This window comes from Notothenia rossii (assembly GCF_949606895.1).
Source record: "Notothenia rossii genome assembly, chromosome: 9".
Classification (NCBI taxonomy): domain Eukaryota; kingdom Metazoa; phylum Chordata; class Actinopteri; order Perciformes; family Nototheniidae; genus Notothenia; species Notothenia rossii.
This window is the reverse complement of record NC_136907.1, coordinates 48,355,306-48,376,847: the sequence shown is the minus strand read 5'-3', so window position 1 is coordinate 48,376,847 and position 21,542 is coordinate 48,355,306. Positions and strand designations below refer to the sequence as shown.

Sequence of the window (21,542 nt, the reverse complement as noted above, 5' to 3'; positions counted from 1 at the left end):
ATCAGTTCCACCTTTGAAGGAAAGGCCACATCTCCCCCTCCCTATCAGCTGCCCTTCTTGGCGTATTCCGCTGAAGGGGGGGGGGGGGGGGGGGGGGAGGGCCCTGATGATTCAACAACAAGCAAGGATGCTGCTTTCTGGCACTCAGGCTCTCACTCTGATAGTTTCTTCACTGTCATTGGAGGTTGTTTTCTGTTCCCAAAGGTTTAATGAAGGGGGACAGACACAGTATCAAAGAATGACAGTAGTTTTGTTTCAAATGTCTTATGTGTGTTGGTCTCGTGAGGCGAGACCAAAAAGGGGGAATTGAAGGATTATTTGAATTATTTGAAGTATTAAAGTAACGTGTTATGGCAGGAAAGTTCAATCTGGTATATTCCTTTTAATGTCACCTTATATATATTCATGTGTGTTAAATTTGAAGGGACAAAGTATATTTTCCCTCCCCAATATATTGAGGTGAAGTCTTTGTGTTTAGAGAGGGATGCAAGCAGGGGACATCCTAATTTGGGGATAGCTCCAAGACTCTGGAATGTTTCCCTCATAAAAGAAGGGTGTGCGTTACACATGCTTAGGGCAAATTTGTGTGTTATCATTGCAGTAAATATATGTGCTGCATGATTACTGTTCAACTATACCTCTGTTTTTCTTCTTTCATGTGTGGGTACTAAATGGCTACAAACATTGTGGAGAAATTAGCTTAAACATGTGTTATTACTCTATATGAAATGGAAGCAGCTTTTATGACAGGGACGAGAGAGTTGGGGGAGGGGACATTCTTCCTAAGATTTTCAGCCTGTCAATTATCAGGGAAATCTACTTGTTTTCAATAGACGTGTGTGGTTAATTACTTTGTATTAATAATAACAGTATGTGTAAAGGAAGCTGGAAATATACAATGTGAAACCTTTTATTTGAAGTAAAGATGTGAACAATAGCTCAAACAAATGGAAGGGCTATAGGACAAATGAGTGTGTTCTCTATATTAGGCCTGTGTGAAGTTTGACTATTTGAAAAGCATCTCTAATACTGCTTAAGAGCATAGGTAATGTGTTCCTCGTTATTATTGATATGAAAGTAGTTTACATGTATTACGTATATTTAGCCAACTATAACAACTATATCTTAAAACATAGTTTTAACTTGTGTGTGGTAACCTGAAGGGGGGAAGATGGACTCAGGGACAAAGGGCCATAAAAGGGGATGTGTGTGTGCGGGCTGCAAGATGTGAAATAAGATCAGGTTCGTACCAGACACCAAAAGGTGTCTGGTTTTCGTCAAACTGAAAGAGACTTTTGGTTTCCGGGTTTCTTCTGCTGTGTCGCACTGATTGGGTGCGACAGGCCATGTGTTGGTCTCTCCCAATAAGATGACCTCTGGGGGAAAGCACGCACACACCTCCTCCTGTGTTTTAGTATGAAAGCCTGTGTTTTCCTTTGGTTCACGCTCTTGTTTTTGACCGGCCGTTCCTGAGACCTGTCTCACACTTGGTAGAACCTGAGCCCGGAGTACTCTGCAGAGTGCTTCGTGATTCCTTTGTATTTGTATTGTTACCTTGTATCATTAAAACAAGATTATTGTTTCACTTGCATTCTGGTGTTTCTTAATCCCTTCCTTTTTACGAATTTACCCAGCTTATCAAACGACACGCGGAGACGAGGTTGGTTTTAAACATCCTCCAAATCTCCAACAATATATACTTATACCACCTCTGTTTATAGCCTATGAACAAAACTATTAGAAATAGAAGGCTAAAGCTAACGTTAGCAGATAGTGACAATGTATGCCAGCTAGCTAGCTCAACGATTCCTTAAATAATATTGCCACAGAAACTCGTTCTGCCGCTCCGACAGGGAGCTCTGCTGTGAACACCTGAACGGCCCGTTCTAACAGCTGTTCACCAGCGGTCCAGTCTGTGCCACAGTGACTCCGGACGCACAGTTATTATTAACGAACGCACCCGTAGGTAATGTAGCTGCTGAAGCTACACCATCATCTCGGAGCAGCAGAGCCTTATTATACATCCATGATCAGAGCCGACAGGCAGGAAGACTCGAGCACACAGCTCGTACTTCATTATAATATATAAAAAAAGAACACCATGCGTGTCATGATGGCACATAACAGCTCACGGCCACAGATTACTCCGGGTTCCAGACCCCCCCATAACCCAACAATATTTTTATTGCAGATCTACATGAATCACACAAACGACTTATTTTGGATTCAAAACGGCGAATTTCGCCGAAAGGTGACACGTTTGCATCACTGAACATAGACAGAGCACAACAGAAACATAACATCTGAAACGATGTAACAACATAATACACTTGTGGGGATGCTTGGGATGTGAGTGAGGGACACGGCTTAGAACAGGTGTGTCGCCTGGCAGGACAGGAGAGTGTGTGCACCAGTCTGCCTTGATCTATGAATTCATGTCCGTGACACTCAGTGCTGCCCACAGCTGTTTTATAGAAGGAAATTCCTTCACTTCATGAAAGTGTTTTAACCACACACACCTCTACACACACATGACGGGTGTTATTTTCCCCATAAGGAACAAGTCGCTGGAAATTATCCCGCTTATTACACGGCCACATTCTCAACAAAGTAACGACATGAATCCCAATATTAATTGAAATGCTTTTATGGATTTAGAAAATGTTTTTATTGATTTAAAAAATAGTTGTATGTATTAATTTAAAAAATAGTTGTATGTATTGATTTAAATTGGCATGCATCCGCTAAGAAAAATAGTCCGTTGTTACCGTTTTTTAAACAGTCTGAATGAAACGGCAGTTCTCAGCTGTGTATTTACACAACTAATGGCCCATCAACCACAGCTCTCTCCCCCCCTCCCCCTTTGATCTTTCTTCTCCAGCAGCTAAATTAATTGTAGGTTACTCTGAGTGACAAGCTTACAATTAGACACAACACTGTCATTGCAAGTGACCCTCAGTTAGTTGACTTTTATGTTCAACTGCTAAATTCGTTACTGATAAAAAAAGGGCTTCTACTGTACCTAATTACCTTAACACTAGAACCGAGGTTTTTCTATAGGCTTACCTAAACCCGTCAAATCCCGCAATTAGAATGCAATTTTTAACAACATAGGGTGCTACATAACACACTTTCAGGAAAAGTCACGGACTGGGAGACTTTAATATTTTATTGAAAAAAAGTTACATTGCACACACAGAACACACATCACACAAATTGACCCGATTGGCGGTTCTCGTGTTAAATAAACTCAATAATTAATGAAACCAGTTCAATACGCATTATTATATTCTTATCATTCTTTATGAGCGCAGAAATAGTCTTAAAATCAGATCTGTTTTTTAAATGAAATCTGACGGCAGGCAGTTAGCTCTGATCACCTATGATAAATGCGCCGCACATAATCGCTGGCCATTCAGCCACAGACACTGTTCGAAATGGGGGGGAGCTAGGAGGAGCTTGGCTCCCCCGAAGAGGGAGGGAGCTCCCCTGACGGCTGACTTTGAGATAAATAGGGGGAGCCCAAAACAATCGTGCATATTTGTGTCACACAGATTAGAAATGTTGAGTTTCTGTAAATAACAGTTCTTGAAATAAATAATAGTGATTGTTCATTACAGTTTCTGAATATTTGTTTTATATTTGTGAATATGTCTGGGTGTTGCCATCTGTACGTGGCGGCGCTGCATTCTTACTTACGTTGCTATGGTTATGGCGGTGATGCCAGCGCGGTATTTGAAATGTTCATATTGATATTTTTTTAACTCTGGCTTTGTAATAAAAAATATGGCAAAACGAAAACAGCCAAGCGTCACAGCTTTTGGATTCACAAGCAAAGAAGCGAAGGAGTCTAAAAATGACAACGTGAACGGAAAACAACTTTTAGTTGGCCGGCTGTAAGCGGCGTTAGGGTCGAGCTTGACAGCTCCACACCGAGGGAGAGGCCTGCCGATGCGGAGCCTGAAGAGGCTTCAACAACGGCCACATCCGCCGGCATAGTGACACCGTCTGTATTAGTAGAAGATTGTTTTTATAGCAATTGATCGCATCCGCGCTGCTGCGCCAGTCAACAGAGCGTGCGTGTGACATATTTAGTAGCAGGATGTGCTCTGAAAAATAGGGCTTCCCGAAAGTAAATGGGTGATTCGAAAACCGACAGAGCTCCCTCTATACAAATCAAACTGTAGACGGTGTGAAAGCACCTATTGTTTTAAATAATCGGAATGTGACCTGTGAGCCTTCTGAATTACCGTGGGACAGAGCATTCTAAACTAAAATGTTCAATCAAAAGTAACATCTTATCTTATCTTAATAATATCTTCATCCATCCATCCATCCATCTTCTCCCGCTTATCCGTGGTCGGGTCGCGGAGGTAGCAGTTCCAGCAGAGAGCCCCAAACTTTCTTTTCCCTGGCCACATCAACCAGCTCTGACTGGGGGATCCCAAGGCGCTCCCAGGCCAGAGAAGAGATATAATCCCTCCATCTGGTTCTAGGTCTACCCCTTGGTCTCTTCCCAGCTGGACGTGCCTGGAACACCTCCCTAGGGAGGCGCCCAGGTGGCATCCTAACTAGGTGCCCGAACCACCTCAACTGGCTCCTTTCGACGCGAAGGAGGAGCGGTTCAACTCCGAGTCCCTCCCGGATGACCGAATATCTTCATATTAATAATAATAATAAATCATACAGTATGTGTCCGAAAGGGAGCAGGAGGAAGCAAACACAAAAATATACTGCATATTAAAGCAAACGATTGTAAAGGTAAAAGTATGAGCATAACAAATAAAGAAGTGTAATGTAAACATTTACATTATAATTATGATTATTTAATATATAAAGACTATATATTATTGAATTACAAGATTAGATATACTTTAGTTGATCTAAAATATTGATGTGCTCAAATGCTCTTCAAAACACAACTGAAAGTCCATGAAACTTGTCTTTCTGTATTTGTGAATGAAGCGCCATCTCCTGGTTAAAACCTGAAATTGAAAATCTGGCAACACCCTCTTGGAAAATAGTGGGAGGGCTTAACATTCCTCTATACTGGTCTTTGGCAGGTCGTAGGCAGGAAGCTGTAAACTGGAGTCTGAAATTCAGTGCTCCATCTGTAAGCATCCTTCAGGTCTATGGAGGTGCACCAATCTCCCTGGTGAACACACTCCATTACCTGTTTGATTGTCAGCATATGAAAAGGTATTTTCATTATCACCCTGTTGAATGCTGACAGATCTAGGGGGGGTGTAAGGCAAATTGCAGAGAATACCCTCTGCTGATCAGCCTGCTCATCCATCCGTCCATCTGTCTCCACTCTGAGCACCGCTCTGAGAGTGGGCGTACCTGTTCTTGTCTTTCTGTGATAGTCATGGTGACAAGCCATGCCAGAGCCCTTGCAACCGTTGCCTGTGAAGCAACCCAAGGCCCCCCCCCCCCCCCCCGAAAGGGCTTTGAAGGGGTCTCCACACACTGAACCTCACACCGGCTCTCATCCTGTCTCTGTTTAGGAGAAGGCTCATAAACAGGACCCTGAGGCGTGTTCACGCTCCAACTCGCGGAGGTGTGTGCAGTGCTATTCACCTCGTGCGTAATAACCGCGCTAGGTTTATTACGACTGTGTGTAGGCACAACTGGGACAGAGGAATAACCGCGCTGCTTGCTACCCGACAGGATAGAAGTAGCCGATTTAAATGTCAAGCCCTGCTGTCTATTAACCGACTGGTTAATGGTGCAGGCTTATACAGCGAGCCTTGCTGCTTGCTAACCGACAGATTAGAAACAGCTAGCTCAAACGGCGAGCCCCTCTGTTTGTTAACCGATAAATAAAAAACAGAAGGATTATGCAACAAGTCCTGCTGCCTATTAACCGATAGATTAATGGCAGCCGGCCTGACTAGTGTGGGGGATATGTTAGACACAGTTGCTGGAATTTGAATAGTTTTTATTCATAATTCTCTCTTCAAACATAACCCCCCCCAAAGAGTCATCTTCGGTTCTGCTTCCTCGGAGGCTCTCTCGGAGGAGCAGACCAGGAGCGGGGGTTCTTCGTTCCCCTCCGACTCGTCGCCTGCAGATCCCTTCTCTGTGGCCGAGGAGCGGAGACCTGGGACGGTGCCCCTGCAGCTGCCGAAGGGCGATACTGACGCCGTTGCTGATCTCGCTGCTGTTGCGGGTGCTGCGAGTGCTGTTTCTGCTGCCGCTGAGGATGTTCATAGCCTCCACCATGGTGTGAAACTGGGGACCGAACAGTCCGTCCGGACTGATTCGAGCTTCTAGTAAATCCTTTCCTTCACCTTCCGGTATAGCCCCCTGCTGTAGCCAGAGGTACCGGTGGACCTGCATCGTCCACGCCGCAATCCGCGCCTGCGAGACTGCGACTGGCGTGCACAGGGTAAGTGCAGTACTAGCCGCTTTACCTATCTCCTCAGCCTCCACTGAGGACATGGTCTTCGACTGCTCGGATATTTCCACCATGGAGTTGGACAGCAACGCTATATTGTTCGCCGCCGCTGACGCCTGGAACGCATACTGGTGTATGCGGTCGGTCTGCCGGGCGACAAACCGATCTTTGGGGGCAGCCAACATAGGTTGCCGTCCGGTAACCGTGCTGGCCTGCTTAGCCCCAAAGAACACCGTGAGGTTCGGCTCTAGAGTAGGCACGGTCGGAAACCCCACATCCGTGAACTCCTCCACTCTCGTGAGGGGAACGTATGTTCCTACCGGAGCCTTCATTGTCCCAGGGTCCGCCGCCGCCCCCTCTTGGTACTTTCTTATGGCCGGGAAGCGTGGCCAGATCGGGTCACTCCTGACCCTGTGAACCCGGGAGAACACCCCGGACATATCATCCAGAGGCGAGCTCTCCTGAGCTAGGGGAACGGAGAGATTTCTCCAGGCGGCCGCCTTATAGATAATCTCCGGAGAGTTCCAGGAGAATCCCGCCAATCGATGGCAGAGCCGTGGTGGCGGAGATAGGGATCACTGGATCATACGCCGGACCTACACCAGACCCCATATCTGTCCCCTCCGTCCGGAGGGGAGAGATGAAGGGGGAATCACCAGGTGATGGGTGAAAGCTCATAATGTAGCCCGACCCGCATGCAAGGCAATCCCTGACGCAACCTTGATTTTCCTGCCCAGTCTCCATCTTACCAGAAAACAAAGCTTTTTAGTAGGAATGTTTGCTTTTAGTAAGTAGCTCTTGCATGACAATGCTTCTGCAACGGAGTGCTGAAGAAAAGTGGGAGCAGATTGTAGGGCCTACTTCCTATTTATACTCACGTCATAGGTGGGCGTGGATTAAGTCTGTCAGTGCTGCACACATGCAGAGGGATTACCCAATAGCGATAGCCTTAGAGGGCGAAGTCTTATACGATATAGAACCTTGGGTCTCATGAAAGGCGCTATATAAATCCAAGCTATTATTATTATTACAATGGGTGATCTGTTTGGTATTTGAAGCAAAAAACTTCACAGACATGTTTTGTATATATATGGCCCTACAGTATATTTTTCAAATATAGCATAATAGGTCCACTTTAAGCAAAATCCAGAGAACAAAGCTTAAACCTGCACCTTCCCCAAGAAGTGTTCCTCACAGAAGCACTTGGAGCTGATCCGTCTCGTACCTTCTTCAGGGAAACGATGCCCTCCCTGCGCTCAGCGTCAGTGGTGATGGTGAAGATGGCCGCTGCGTCGGCATTAGTTATTCTGTAGGTCATCTCAGCATTCTGCCCCTCATCTTGATCGCTGGCTCTGATCCGACCCACTGCCTTCCCTACCGGAGCCAGCTCTGGAACATAGAGCTGGTAGCTTCCTGCAACAGCAACACCATATTTATTTATATTCTGCTCATCAAACCCCTGTAAGCACATGAGCACATCATGGAAACCTGATGAAGATGCTCCATGTTCTCTCCTTGGTTTTCTATGTGGAAAAGTTGTGTGTGCTCACCATGTCTATGTATTACATTTTGTTTGGGAATGGGATACACATATCAGTTGTGTGATGGTGTATGACTGGGTTTCTTTTTCCTTTTGTAAGAGCCCCGACATTTTTGTTTGGCTACTATTTCTATATAATGGGAAAACATCACATCCCTTGACATGTTCACTACTTCATTGGCATAATACTGTATTCATGCTGGCCTAAATTGTAAAACATGATATGTGTGTATTTATAGTCACAAAAAGAGCTGTCACATGGGAAGTGTGCCATTTAAAATAAGTGGCTAAACATTAAACCTTTTCAAAAACTGCAGGACTCAACATAATGTCTTTCAGCAGAAGATGAAATCGAAGAACAATTAACAGAAAGAAATTACTCTTGAGGATTAGAAGCCTTTAAGTATGGAAACAGCTAGCCAAGGGAAAATATTAAAGCAAAGATATTAATGTAGCCAGCTTTCGAGATAAGTTAAACCAGAAAAGAGATTATCCTAACCAGAAAATAACTTGTCAGAGCTTCATTCTGTAATAATACATTTACAATCTCAATACATGTATTAAATATAAAGCAGATTTTCCTGGATTAATGATGACTACTCTCAGTCGGACAATGTTTCTGTTTCATGATGAAATCTGAAAGAATGTGATAGGGATCACTTACTCTGCAGGAACTTTGGAGGGTTATCATTGACGTCCGTGAGGTTGACATTGACTGTAGTAGATCCAGACAGTCCTCCAACCGAGCCCGCCATGTCTTTGGCCTGGACCACCACCGCATACTGAACACTGGACTCACGGTCCATGTTGGAGATGGCTGTTCGGATGATTCCTGAGGCAGAGACAAGACAAATAAATCAGGGTTTAAGCAACTTCAGTTAGTTTTATTTTGTTATTACACAGCTCAGTTGAAAACTTGATTCTGATTGGTCAATTTGAACATTCCAGAAGTACACTATAGACTGCTGTGAATGAAAGTAGATTGTTGCCTATCATGGGACTAAAGTATAGTCATATCAATCCGCAGAAAGAAGTCCGGTCAATATAATATCCACTGTGGACAACAAAAATTCTTATCTTACATCAGAAAACAACATGGAATACCCTTTTCATTTTATATTTGTGAAGGGCACAGCACTTTGGATTCATGATGGCTAAACTGTTACCAGCAAAGAAAAATAAATACGGGTAAAGAGAAGGAAAGAGGTTAAAAGACTCGACGTAGGAGAAATCAACAAAGAGAAGACCGACAGGAAGTGAACACTAAAGGGAACAGTAAAAGAAGAAAGACAGGAAGTAAGGCAAGGCAAGGCAAGGCAAGTTTATATAGCACCTTTCAACACAAGGCAATTTAAAGTGCTTTACAAAAATGAAAGACATTAAGAAAATGGCATTTAAAAACAGTCATTAAAAAGCAAAGATAATAAAATAAACATTAAAAGAAAAAATACAAGGTAGTAGTAGCCTAAACACTAACAGGAACAGCAGAAAAAGACAGACAGGAAGTAAACACTAAAGGGAACAGCAGAAGAAGACTGACAGGAAGTAAACTGTGGCTGTTTCTCAATGTCGAGTAACTTGCTGCAGAGCCACTATTTCAAGTATACTACGTCATCGAGTGGCGCCTAATGCTGGGCATTTAACATGCATTTAAACAGTCCTTCGGCGCCTCTCGATGACGTAGTATACTTGAAAAAGTGGCTCTTCAGCAGGTATACTCGATATTGAGAAACGGCCACTAACAGGAACAGCAGAAGAAGACAGACAGGAAGTAACCCTAAGGGGAACAAGGCATTTGCTCTGTCATTGAGTTACTTTTCTTCAGGACACAAAATAATTGGCCTCACTGAAGGTCTAACCGTGATTAAAAGCTGGATCTTTTGGAAACATTTGTCGGGAGTGGTGCAAAATGTGGTATTTTAGGGTTCCTGTGTGGGAAAAAAGCTCTGTAGCACCCCCTACAAAGTTGCTAAAAGGCAGCCCATTGGTGTACATCAGCACCTAATGTAGTCTATTCACCTAAACTGGTACACACACACACACACACACACACACACACACACACACACACACACACACACACACACACACACACACACACACACACACACACACACACACACACACACACACACACACACACACACACACACACACACACACACACACACACACAAACACACACACACGAGAGTGTTTAGCCTGGAGGCTCTCCGCTGCATTACTCGCTTCAGAGGCTAATAAAGCCATCTGGCCTTATCGGCCCATGTAGACGGAGCAGAGCAGGGAGCAGGACGCACAGCACACTGTGCACCTGTATCGCAGAGAGGACAGGATAAAAGCAAAGGATTTCAAAATGAATGGAAGGAACTGGCGTGAGAGAAGGGAGTGGAGGAATTCTGCGTCTCTGCGATTCATTGACATCATTCAGGACCGAAACTAGTTTCCACTTAGTTTCAGGTCTTTTAAATGCCAAAACCAATATTTCTGTGCCACTCAGATTGGACTCAAAGGGATGTATTACATTATTATCGGTTTAGTTGAATACTGAACTCTAATTGGTCAATTTGGACATTTATGTTTCTCGCTAACAGACCGTTTCTAAGGATAATGCGCAGTAAGCCAGTCATCACAGAGAAAGAAACCCAGACAGGCTTTAGGTTCAATCACCCCTACAGCTTCAGGGCCGGTGCTTTTTATTCAAATGATGATAACTCTTTAGTGGGCTACATCCTATAACAATGCATGAAATGACTAAAACACTGAATGCATAAAAAAACGTGCAGACCTCCAGCATCTTATCGTAGTTAAGTGTGCACGCTAAGCTGTGTTACGACAGTTTCACAATTTAATATATCTGTAAATATAATTACAAAAAACAAAAACATAACTTTAGCATAGTCAAACTTTATCAATATATATATATAAAAAAGGGTGGTGGTTATAAATGTTGTAAATGTATTATCTTTTCAATTTACACATGGCATCTATTGCACATCTGTCCATCCTGGGAGAGGGATCCCTCCTCTGTTGCTCTCCCTGAGGTTTCTCCCATGTTCCCCTTTAAACTGTGGGGTTTTCTCTGGAAGTTTTTCCTTGTACGATGTGAGGGTCTAAGGACAGAGGGTGTCGTATTGTCATACTGATATTCTGTACAAACTATGAAGTCCACTGAGACAAATGTAACATTTGTGATATTGGGCTATATAAATAAACATTGATTGATTGATTGATGGTTACAACCTCATGGAAAATTGCAGTACTTACTGCATGTGAACTATAAGGGGGGATGAAGGATGGTATGTCACAGCACACTGAGCAGTTTGATCCTCCATACTGTACATGTTGCAGCTGAGCTCATTCAACCATATGCCACTCAGGGGACAGGACATACATTTTCATATACATGGTTTCTGCACATGATCCAGCCTTAACTCCTGTGTCACATGCAGTCGTGGATTTGTAATAATGAGTGAATTGCTTACATAAATAAATGTCTACTGGCAAGCTCAACCATTGATTGATATACAAGTAATATAACTCGTGGCTACTTTTTTAGTAGAAGTCATTAACATAAATGTCCTTATTAATTGGTTACAGTTTATGTCATCTTTCAAATAAATAATGAATGTTTAATTCTCTGTAGATAGATTTCTGGCCAATAGGGGCAGAAGAACTCCAAAACAAGCTGACACACATACAGGCCTTAAATGTTGCATCAACAGAGAAACGTTGGAATTCAGAAGGAAGTTCTGTTTGAGTCTAAATCTTCACTGAAGACACACTTCTTCTCTTTGGCCTTCTAGTCAGAGCTGAGCATGAGCCGAGGCGGTGCCATTCACGTTCGCCATTCCAGCGGGGCGGATGGCTCCGTTTGCCGTCGTCGGGCAATTCCGGGTCCGGCGTCCATGGAAGTCCACCGGTGGCGGAACGGGTCACCAGGGAGTACCACAGCTTTATAGCTGGGGCCCCGCAGCTGATTGCACATCCCCTAACGCAGTTTTATGGGGAATGGAAACGCAGCTGTGTATTAACGGAGTGGATGGACAGGATGCTGAGACTGGGTTATTCACTCCAGTTTTGCAGCATCCCTCCTCTGTGTGTGTGTGTGTGTGTGTGTGTGTGTGTGTGTGTGTGTGTGTAAATATGAAGATTGGATGAGACCAGAGTAGGTGGAAGTTTTCTGTAGGTTCATCCTTGTTGATGTAATTGAATTGAGGATTGGAGCTTTAAACACATGTATTATTTTTTATATTATCAACAAATATAGAAAAAGAACGATGAATGTATTGTGTTTGTGAAAAAGAAACTTTGAAAAAAGCATTAAAAGAGATCTACATGGAAAATCATGAAAGCCCCACTCAGACTCTGACCCCATTCCACTGTCCCTGGCTGACGGACTGCAGGAACAAACTGAACAAACGAGTTGAGAAGCCCCCAGAGGACGATATATATTTATATGTAAATCGGTCAAGTTGGACATTCCAGAGGCCTGCTATTCTTATTTGCCGGCAGACTCCTGCTAAAGACAGCAGACCATTGCTAAGTCTGATCCAGGGACTATGTGCAATCATATCAATCCACAGAAAGAAGTCTGGTCATTCTAACGTCAGCTGTGGACAACAAACAAACCGTTTTTCTCCATCAGAAAACACCATCAAATACTTTTATATTTGTGGAGAAAAAAAGACAGAAAAATAGTTATGTATGAAGTAGTGTAATAAGCGTGATAATGAGCATCGAGCCGGTAATGAAAATAATGAAAAAAGTATTTATATAAATACACTGTATATTTCTCTATATCCTGACAGTAGTGCACAAGACCTGTGAAAAATCCTTTATCAACGGAAAAGTATCCTGTGTAAATCTAAAGTATAAATCAATATAAGCTTCTGAAATATAACGTCTGAGTGCCCACACACACACACACACACACACACACTTTTGTCACTCTTGAATGTTTGGCTTTCATCCACTTCAGGAAATCCAAGGTTGGCCATCCTTTTCTCTCCTGATAATTCAGGGGGTCTCTCTTTGTTTCACACAGAGGGAGAAGCACTAGGTCTGCACCTGCTACAGGCTTGGCTTTTTGTATCCAATTATTAAATTAAATAATGAAAGAAAGAAAGATATATGTCCCGTGATCTGCTCCAAAACTGAAGGACTTCTTCCCTGGCTAATGCTACGGAAACCACGTTTCATAGAGAAATGGGGAAGGTAGTTTGTCTAATTCTGCAGACAAGGAAACCAACAAATAAAGAAAGTAACAAACAGAACAGGAAACATAGCCTCATTGGATCATAAATGTGTTTTAGCAAATACCATAAACCAACAATCAATATATGTGTCAGGGCTTTATTTTTCTCCTTACTATTCAAGCCTTTCTTTTTTTACATTCTACATTTTAAGCAATAGCCGTTAGCGGTTTGAAACATGTGGTTCATGGTTTCATGGAAAACATGACAAGTAAAGCCTCAGAGCCGATTTCTACACCGATTCAGATTCAGTGGTTACGACATAGAAGAGCTCATGGTTCTAAAACAGAGGGCTTTAATATATGGTAAATCGGAAGCATCATTTTGTTTTGTTTGCCTTTATTTTTGAATTCCCTTTTAATTATGCAAGGTGGTAGTTGGCTAGGTGAAAATGATTACTGCCGTAACCTGCAGGTGAACATCTTAAACTCCTGAAATGATTGCAATGTAGGGAGACGGGCTAGGGCAGGGGTGGCCAACCAGTCAGAGGTTAAGAGCCACATTTGTTCTATGTTACTGCAAAGAGCCACATCAAACACACAGTCACTGATACCGCTTGTTTCAGTTTTTTGTTTTCTGGAGACAAGATTTCCACCACGTCACCGATGCATTTTTGTGGCATTGGGATATATATTTTTTAAATCCTCTGGAGCAGAGAGAGTAGCTGTGGATTATTGTTATTGATTAATCTATCAGTGTTTCTTAGGGTCAAAAACACTAAACTCACAAGTTAAAATGAAAGTGTTTAGTTTAATGTGAAAAGTGACAGTAGTTATAGATTATTTTCAATTTGGTGCTATATATATATATATATATTTAAAAAAAAAAAAGATATATATTTTTTAAACACCTTGAATTTCAGGGGGGGCGCGGGGCTCCGATAGCGGGGCTCCGTTGGCGGGGCGCAGCGCCCCTCCAAGACAATGGTAGGGGAAACACTGGATAGTGTTTAATCAACGATAGGTTTTCCCCCCTCAAAGGTGATTGGTTCACTGCATCGCAGGTATTATTGTGATTGGCTCTTGGGCCACATCAAAATTAGACGCGCTGTCATCCTCTCATACTGACACCTTGGGGGTATACTACGAAGCAGGATTTTCGCTTAGCCGGCAAACTTCAGGGAAAACTCGCGCTTTCCGGTCCTACGAAGCAGGTTCTCTTTTTAGCAAGATAGATCTCCATGGTAACTTATGCTGTGCGGGTAACCTGGTCGGGACCATGTTAAGTTGCAGGCTAAGAGATCAACTCAGTGAAAGCACTGCCTGCTGACCAATCAGAGCTCAGTGTGCGGAGTTTAAAGCGATCAAGTCATATTACAGGAGAAAGGAAATACAGAAAAACTGCCGTTGCAAGAAAGACGGCCGGCAAAAATCAACTGACTGTATGAACGTGAACATTAATAGAATATCACCTCCCATCTTCAGAGCAATCTGACTATTATAACATCAGCGTTAAGCTTACTTAAATATCTGCCACAACCTAGGTAACCGGATCAAAGTAACATTAAGTCCGCGGCACTGTGAGTCCAGACGTCGATGTATCCCATTATCATTCATATCACATCATAATGTATCATAGCCTATATTTCCTTATCTGAGTCAGCTTCTTGAGCCGTATCTGGCCGTGCAACACTCACAGTTTCACATACTGTATGCAGAAGTATTATTTTAAGCAACACATTAAGTTGACGAAACACTCGACTCAAATGTAATTAAAGTCAGATCGTGTCTTAGACGGGGCAGTGACATCACAAACCTGTTAATGTACACATTCAAACACTTTTTCTGTTACCAGCTGTATTCACCTTGCAGGTGGCTTTTATCCTGGATAAAGTGTTTAAAGGTCACATGTCATGGCCATTTCCACTGATCATAATTCCATTGTTGAGGTATACTAAAATAGAAAAATACTGTGCAATTTTCCAAACTCACATTGGTTTCGCACACAGCATCTCTGTAAAGTATGTTTATTCAGCAGTACTATTCACTTTCTCCACTAAACGGCTCGCTGCAACCTAAGTTCACAAGCCTACTATTGAATGCTTGGAAGCTGCCACCTGCTGCTTCCAAGCCACACACTCCGCCACTAAATGACCAGGGTCAAGACAAGAGAAACACAATCTCTTAGTGTTGGGACCTGGGAGAGAAGCAGTATGAGCACGTGTGACACGTCTGTTACCAACCCTACAGTGAGGATAATTGCCCTGAGGATACACTTTACCCCCGGCTATATCATTACCCATTATGACATCCACACCGTCGACAGGAAATTTGGGGAGCACAGCAACTGGAAAGAAACCAGTAGCCAGTTCAGACTGGACATGGACATTGTGAAGAGGTGCGGGCACAAAACCCATTTCAATACCTCTCACCACCATATTTGCATCACAGGCAGACTCAGCACTCAGCGGCAGGGCACCGGCAAGGATGAATGACTGAGCCACCACTGTCTCGCAACACCGTGACCTGCCGCTGGTCCTCCACCTTTCCTGACAGAGAGACAAAGGCAGTAGAGATGAACGGTTTCAAACACTCATCAGGCCCTTTGTTAACAGTGGCCCGTCCACTAGGACACACTGCTGTAACCAATCCCACCCCTTCTGGGTGCTTGCCATCCGCTATCTGCTTTGTCTTCCAAGCTGCACAATCTGCTATCCCATGACCTGGGTCATGACAAAAAAAACAAGCTCTGTTTAGCCTGGGCTCCAACACTGGAACACTGGCACAGGGAACATAATTGTCAGGAGCTCTACGATAAGTGTCCCGCTGAGGAGGATCATGCTGAAAAAAAACGCATCTGCCAGAGTGGCAGCCTGCTGAAGGGTAGTTACTTTCTGTTCGTTAAGATAAACTACCGTACGCTCCGGTACACAGTTTTAAACTCCTCCAACATCATCAGCTCACACACTGAAGTAATGTCCTCAGCTTTACAAGCTCTACACCACCTGTCAAAGAAAACTTTCTTCTCCCTCGCAAAGTCCACGTAAGTTTGGCCAGAAGTTTTCTTCAGGCCGCGAAAACGTTGCATGTATGCCTCAGGCACAAGATCATATAGCCTGAGAATAGCACCTTTAACCTTTTCATAAACCAAACTATCCTTGAAAGAAAGAGAAGAGCAAGCCTCTTGAGCCTTTCCGACTAGCTTGCACTGTAAAAGAGTAGCCCACACATCTTCTGGCCAGTGCAGAGCAGCAGCAATTTGCTGAAATGCACCGAAGTAGATTTCCACCTCTGATTCACGAAACACAGGGACAAAGAAATATGCCTACTCACGTCAAAGGTGGCAGAAGGACCAGAAGGTGTAACGGCAGAATCACCCACCCCAGCTGCCTGAATCTCTAATTGACGCATCCGGACAGCAGTGTTTGCCTCCAACTCCAACTTCCTGATCTCCAGCTCCAGCTTCCTGATCTCCAGCTCCCTCCTGAGCTGAAAATCCCTATCTTGCTCCTCCCTCTCACACTGGAGACGAGCCATACGCACTTTTATCTTAGCATCTAATTTAGACCCCGTAGGTGAGGATCCTTCCGAAAACGAGTCGAATTGAGGTATGGTGAAAATTCTTGCCTGTTCCGTAGCACTCTTAACACCAGGAGTAACACCAATGCGGCCTCCATCATAAGACTCTGCAGCTTCAGCCCCGGCCACCGTGCCAAGAGATTCCACCAAAGTAGGCAGACTCAAAACCCCCTGTTCAACTAGTCCAGTTAGCAGAGTAGCCTTGAGTTCACTTTTAACAAGAGCAGTGGAGACAGAAATGTGATAATGTTCAGCAACTTACCACAAATCAACCTTCCTACACAAGTCTAGTTGACCCACAGTAGGACTGGCCACAAACTGCTCCAAAACAAAAGCCATCCTTATCAACGGCTACTTATAATTTTTTCTTTCTTTTAATTTTTTTAACAAACTTCCCCAGATCCTGCCTACCAAACTCACCTAACTATCTTCTGGAGCGTGCCGGGCTAGAGGCGATTTTAAAAGGCAAACATCAGCGGCCGAAACCCTGAATCACCTACCCCCAACAGGGAATAAATCTCCACCAAGGATTACCCCGAAAAAATAAAAAAGGCAAAATAATACATGAGTGCCTGAAGGAAGGACTGATTCAGCCCAGCTAGACACTCCCCTCTCTAAACTGAGGAAGCTGTTCAACAGTAAATAATTCAGCCAATGCTACACTTATATACACCACTACTACCACCAAAGACAATAATCAACACCGCACAACAAACAAATATTCACTCCTTGTGTCAAAGAATGGACGAGCCCCCATTTGTTACGTTCCCTTTTAGATCCAGGGGCACAAAGGGAAGTAACAACACTAAAAAATAACCGGCCGAGAGAAAAAGGAGAGGAAACTGATCTCTGATGCCATAAGCAGGTCTTTTAATTAACAAAAAGAAAAAGGGCTCACCAGCCAACTTGCAAAACAAATCTAGATACAAAAATATAAACTGGAGACATGGACACCACGCTGCACACATCCAGCCAGGGGAGAGGGAGAGAGCGACTGCAACCCTCCTCATTTCCTATATGGAGAACCTGATTGGAGATTGGGAGCACCTGGGGAGAGGCTGCACCTGAGGACAATCAGGCTGCACCTGGGGAAATCAGGGGGAGAGAGAGAAAAACACACACACACACCCACACAAACACTACGGCACGTAACAAAGCAACCAAAATGTGTTTTCTCTGGAGGTTGGCAGGCATCTCCCTAAGGGATAATGTGAGAAGTTCAGTCATCCGGGAGCAGCTCGGAGTAGAACAGCTGGTCCTTTGAGAAGAAAGGAACCAGGTGAGGTGGTTCAGGCATCTGCTAAGGATGCCAGCTGGCCGCCTCCCTAGAGAGGAGTTCCAGGCATGTCCAGCTGGGAGGAGACCGAGGGGCATACCCAGGACCAGGTGGAGGAATCAGATCTCCAGGCTGACCTGGGACCAGCTTGAAATCCCCCAGTCAGAGCTGGTTAATGTGGACAGGGAAAGGGAGGTTTGGTGCCCACTGCTGGAACTGGCTCCACCGCGACCAGACCCCTGATAAACAGACAATGGATGGATGGATGGACGGATGGTTGGATGAATGGATGGTTGGATGGTTGGATGAATGGATGGATGGATGGTGTTGGTTGTTGGTTCAGTTTATCTTCTCACAGTCATTCCTATTCAGTCCCATATATATATATATATATATATATATATATATATATATATATATATATATATATATATATATATATATACATATCCCCTCTTCTCCAACCGATGTCAGGTGAATTCCAGCGAACACGTTGCGTTTGTTTCCCACCTGCCTTCATCACTCAGTTCATCTGTCAGTACTCTGACATGCCCTACAAGATGTTAAACAAGCCTTCAGCACTCAGCAGCTACCCCCCAGACGTGTGTGTGTGTGTGTGTGTGTGTGTGTGTGTGTGTGTGTGTGTGTGTGTGTGTGTGTGTGTGTGTGTGTGTGTGTGTGTGTGTGTGTGTGTGTGTGTGTGTGTGTGTGTGTGTGTGTGTGTGTGTGTGTGTGTGTGTGTGTGTGTGTGTGTGTGTGTGTGTGTGTGTGTGTGTGTGTGTGTGTGTGTGTAAATTATTGGAAGTATTACAGTAACGTGTTATGGCAGGAAAGTTCAATCTGGTATATTCATTTTAATGTCACCTTATATAGAATGTGTGTTAAACTTGTGATTTCTGCATTGAGTGACTTCTGCCTAGCAGATACCAAGAAGAGGCCCCTAGGGTCTCTTTGTTAATTATCAATAGTCCTTGCAATCAACAGGGGAATTCCCAGATACATTTTCAAATATAAGGCAGTTAAAGTCTTGTAGAATTAATGATTTATCTCCTACAGACCCCAAAAGAGGCCTTGAGACTTGGGTCACCCAGCAGTAAACGAGATAAAGGTCCTTTTGAGCTTATCAATAAAATGTATTCATTCCTAGTAAGCTGACTTCAAGGTGAAAGGAAGTTCACAGAAGCCATTAAGCGACAAGAACAATTAACTTCTGTTAAAGATACATGATAGGATGTGTGTGTTGAAGATGTTTAGGGGGAATGCGTATGTGTCCTTTCAAAGAGTCCTCTGTCATGACTCCAAATCATTGATTGGGGGATCTGCCTAAGGGCAGAGGGACAAACACACGCATACACTGTGAAGCAACAGATGGAATCAACAACTGCTGACTCACTACCTGGGGTCCCGCCCAGAAGTGAAACCGACCAATGGAACACTGCCAACTCACTGGCTAGCTCGCTCAGAAGTGAACTCGCCAATAACAAATAGCTAGGGAAGAGCAAGTGATAAAACTCCTCCCCAACTGTGTCTAAATGTTGTGATCATTTTGAAGATCGGCGCTCTTGTTTTTGACTTGCCGTTCCTGAGACGTGTCTCACACGGTGGTAGAACTTGAGCGCGGAGTACTCTGCAGAGTGCTTCGTGATTAGGTGATTAGGTGATGTATTGTATGTTTTTGCCATGAAAGCAGATTATTGTTTAACCCTTTTCCTGGCTGCTTTGACTTTTCCTTCTTTTAAAACAAACTCATTGAGGAATGGCACGAAGCAGAGATTCTGCCTCAACTGTGTGTGTGTGTGTGTGTGTGTGTGTGTGTGTGTGTGTGTGTGTGTGTGTGTGTGTGTGTGTGTGTGTGTGTGTGTGGAACTGGAACTGGAACTGTCATGCTAATCACATTTATCCAGATGAACAGCAAGGGAGAGTCCTATATATGTTAGCATGGGCAATAGTATCATATCAAATTCCACTTGTCCTCCCAGAGGAGGTTTCTGCAGGAGAGGAGAGTGTTCCATTCTTAATAATTAATCAGCTACCAATCTCTCTGTGGGCACAGATTACATTAGAATGTCTGTGTGGTGCCAAACAGAAGATCAGCTCCACACAAGATGAATGAGCCGGCCTTGTGGTTTTATTGTTTGCCGGAATACTTAAAGGTGGGGTAGGTAAGTTTGAGAAACCGTTTCGAGATACACTTTTTGTTATATTCCATGGAATGCTCTTAACATCCCGATAGCAATGAATATCTTGTGCTTTGACAAAAAATCCATTAAAAAATGTCATTGGGGAAGCCGTAGCGCTGTAAAAAGCACGACCAATCATCTGAGCCGGCCCGGCTAAAATAACTGGATAAGTTTTCTCAAACTTACATACCCTACCTTTACGGATAACAATTTTGTTCTTATTAAGCACAGAAATCACAAGAATATTAAATACCCAAGAAAACCTGCATCTGGGTAGTGTCTCTATATGTGTAGCTCCTTCTCAATTACCCTCAGTCATGAGGTCTATATCTGACCTGATTTATTAAACAAAATAACTGTGTCTATAATTTAATATGACACATTTTGACACTAAATATTGGTAACTTAGTTTCTTTTTTGCTGTTCTGTTGTCTTACGTAATACACCTAGGTAAAAAACAACAAATTCATATTTCTTTTCTTTTTTATTTATTTGCACTGCATTTGAGATTGAGATTTTCAAAAAATTACAGAAAGTAAAAAAAACACCAGCTCTCTCCCTGGAGAGCTGGGTTTTTCCTCTGTAAGGTTCTGTCAAACTTGTTAAGATCTCTCGAATGTATTTGTTGAAGGCTGAGTGAATTGTTTGTTGAATGTTGGAATGTTTAGCACCCAGTCACCTATGAGGACGTTCCTCTGAATTCATGCTGGATATAGGTGTGTATGAGAATTGGTTTGTTGAATGAAAGTTTGAATGTGCTTTTTATTATCACCGGCCATTTATGAGGAGATGCCTCTAAATTCTGTCGGACGATTTTAAATGTCACAACTGAATTGGGCAGTTGAAGTTACAATTTAGGGTAATACATATAAAACTGTGAATTGAGGTTCCATATTAGAAAATGATCACAGCATGATATGTTTTGTAACGAGAGAAGGTAAAAATCCTGTACAAGTGTGGACCATTTTTCTTCAAATAAACTGATCCCACCCTTTGGATTGGGACAACTTAAAATACATCTGCGCTCTCCTCTCCTGCTTAAGGTAAGATTGCTGCCACACTCATACTTAGGTAGGGCCACATCTCATTTACTGATATCAAAAATCCTTCGGGATCGCTTAAACACATTTAGCGGGTCGTCTTAATTTAAACAGCAGTTAATTGAACCTGGTTTCAAGCAGTAAACTTACATGGCCTCAATAGCTTCTGTTAGTAGGTCTGAGTAATTTGTCGGAATAAGTTAACAGGCCTCCCGACTCCTACAGCTGGAGTCATCTTAATTTCTAAACGTGTGTGTGCATGTACTCTCGCAGTTGACTTAGGAAAGTGGGCTCTCTGTGAACCCCCCCCCCCCCCCCCCAATTCAGGACAGT

General features: G+C 43.4%; 1 protein-coding gene across 1 annotated transcript in view; it reads right to left on the bottom strand.

Annotated features, from left to right (window-relative positions):
- The window catches only part of LOC307019244 (cadherin-18-like), a 323,849-nt gene that overhangs the window by 73,670 nt on the left and 228,637 nt on the right, over positions 1-21,542 (bottom strand). Inside the window, exons 5-6 of the mRNA XM_079649976.1 lie at positions 8,605-8,772; positions 7,626-7,813 (exon numbers count right to left, since the gene is read on the bottom strand). Coding sequence (XP_079506102.1) covers positions 7,626-7,813; positions 8,605-8,772 — 356 coding nt within the window. The remainder of the gene's footprint in view (positions 1-7,625; positions 7,814-8,604; positions 8,773-21,542) is intronic.